The sequence below is a fragment of the Elephantulus edwardii genome, unplaced genomic scaffold (genome assembly GCF_000299155.1).
Source record: "Elephantulus edwardii isolate Elephantulus edwardi_28Jun2011 unplaced genomic scaffold, EleEdw1.0 scaffold00241, whole genome shotgun sequence".
Classification (NCBI taxonomy): Eukaryota; Metazoa; Chordata; class Mammalia; order Macroscelidea; family Macroscelididae; genus Elephantulus; species Elephantulus edwardii.
Window position 1 is genome coordinate 4,049,080 of NW_006399991.1, and position 1,627 is coordinate 4,050,706.

Genomic DNA, 1,627 nt, shown 5'->3' on the forward strand with positions numbered 1-1,627 from the left:
TAGGGATTTTGAACATTTCTTCATGTGCTTGTTAGCCATCTGAATGTCTTCTTCGGTGAAGTGTTTGTTCATATCCTGTGCCCATTTTTCTGTTGGATTATTTACATTTATCTTATTGTGGTGCTCAAGTATTTTATAAATTCTGGATATAAGTCCCTTATCTGTCATTACCAAGTACTTTTTCCCAGTCTGTAGCTTCCTTTTTTTACCCTGTTGGAAAAGTTTTTGGATGTGCATAGCGATTTGATTCTCAGAAGGTCCCATTCATCTATTTTATCTTCCCCTGGTTGTAGGTCAAACCATATTCTTTTTCAGTTACTTGTTATACATCTGAAAGTTGGAAAATGACTAAGGATGACAGAAGAAGACATGATGTTTCTGTGTTTAGTGTTGGAGAAGAGTAATGAATATTTAATGGACTGCCAAAAGGACAAACAAATATTTCTTGGAGAAATGTAACTACATTACTCCTTAGAGGCAAGAATGGTGAAGCTTTGTCTCATGTATTTACACATGTTGTTAGGAATGGCTGGTCCTTGGAAAAGGATATGCTTGGAAAGGTTGAGGGCCAGCAAAAGAGAAAAATACCTTCAATGAGATGAATTGACTTGGTGAGTGCAGGAATCTACTCAAGTATGCCAGAAGTGATGATGGCAAACGCTAGGGCAGGGTTCAAATCTTTTGTTCATAGGGTCATTATGAGTCCTTAGTTGATGGCACCTTACAACAACAACCATTTTCCCAATTCTCTCATATCTTCTATTTTTTTCTCTGTGATGTTTATCACCTAACATACTATATGATTTGTTTTTAGGATGTTTGTCTCATGCCACCAAACTTTAAACTCTGCAAAAGCAGTAATTTTTGTTTTCCCATTTATTTTGGTTCTGGATCTGACTACTGTAAGAATAGTGTCTGACACATGATAGGCCCTCACTAACCTTTGTTAAAAAAAGGACATCTGGTAAGTTTAGTTATCACACTCATGCAGATTTTAGGACGCCATGCAAACTCTGACTCATGATTGCTACTCTGATTTTAGACTTGTGACCCATTTAAAAATCAACTTTTGTCTTAGGTATTTGGGAATAAGATGATCATTCCTTCCTTGGATGGAGACCTGTTCCAGTGGGACCGCGACCGGGAAAGCATGGAAACAGTTCCCTTCACGGTGGAATCACTTCTTGAGTCTTCTTTTAAATATGGTGATGACATTGTTTTGGCTGGAGGGAAGTCTTTCACTACCTATGGCCTCAGTGCATACAGTGGGAAGGTGAGTGAAAATGCTCAGCATGGTGTTTGGTAAAAATCAGAATAATTGAGTAATGCATAGCAATGAAAGAGTTTTACTTATCAAGGATAAGAGTGAATTGGGAAGGGAGAAAAGTGCAAAAATGAATGGCAGGAAACCCTAAGTCTCTGTAAACTTTCATTAAAATAAAAAAAAATATAAGAAATAATTTGTTAGATTTAGTGTTAGCTCTAAAGTTTGTTACAATTTTATTATGAGAATCTCTTTTTTCTTTTTTTTATTGGGAAAAACATATTGGGGGTACAAGGAGGTGAGGGTTGGGGGCAGAAAGGTGAGGATGGGCCAGGATGCAGTTGCAGAACTGCACAGTTTGGT

The 1,627-nt window shown here is 37.2% G+C and overlaps 1 protein-coding gene across 1 annotated transcript in view; it reads left to right on the plus strand.

Annotated features, from left to right (window-relative positions):
* The window catches only part of EIF2AK3 (eukaryotic translation initiation factor 2-alpha kinase 3), a 200,157-nt gene that overhangs the window by 109,582 nt on the left and 88,948 nt on the right, over nt 1-1,627 (plus strand). The window contains exon 3 of the mRNA XM_006898949.1: nt 1,079-1,273. Within this exon, the coding sequence (XP_006899011.1) occupies nt 1,079-1,273 (195 nt within the window). The remainder of the gene's footprint in view (nt 1-1,078; nt 1,274-1,627) is intronic.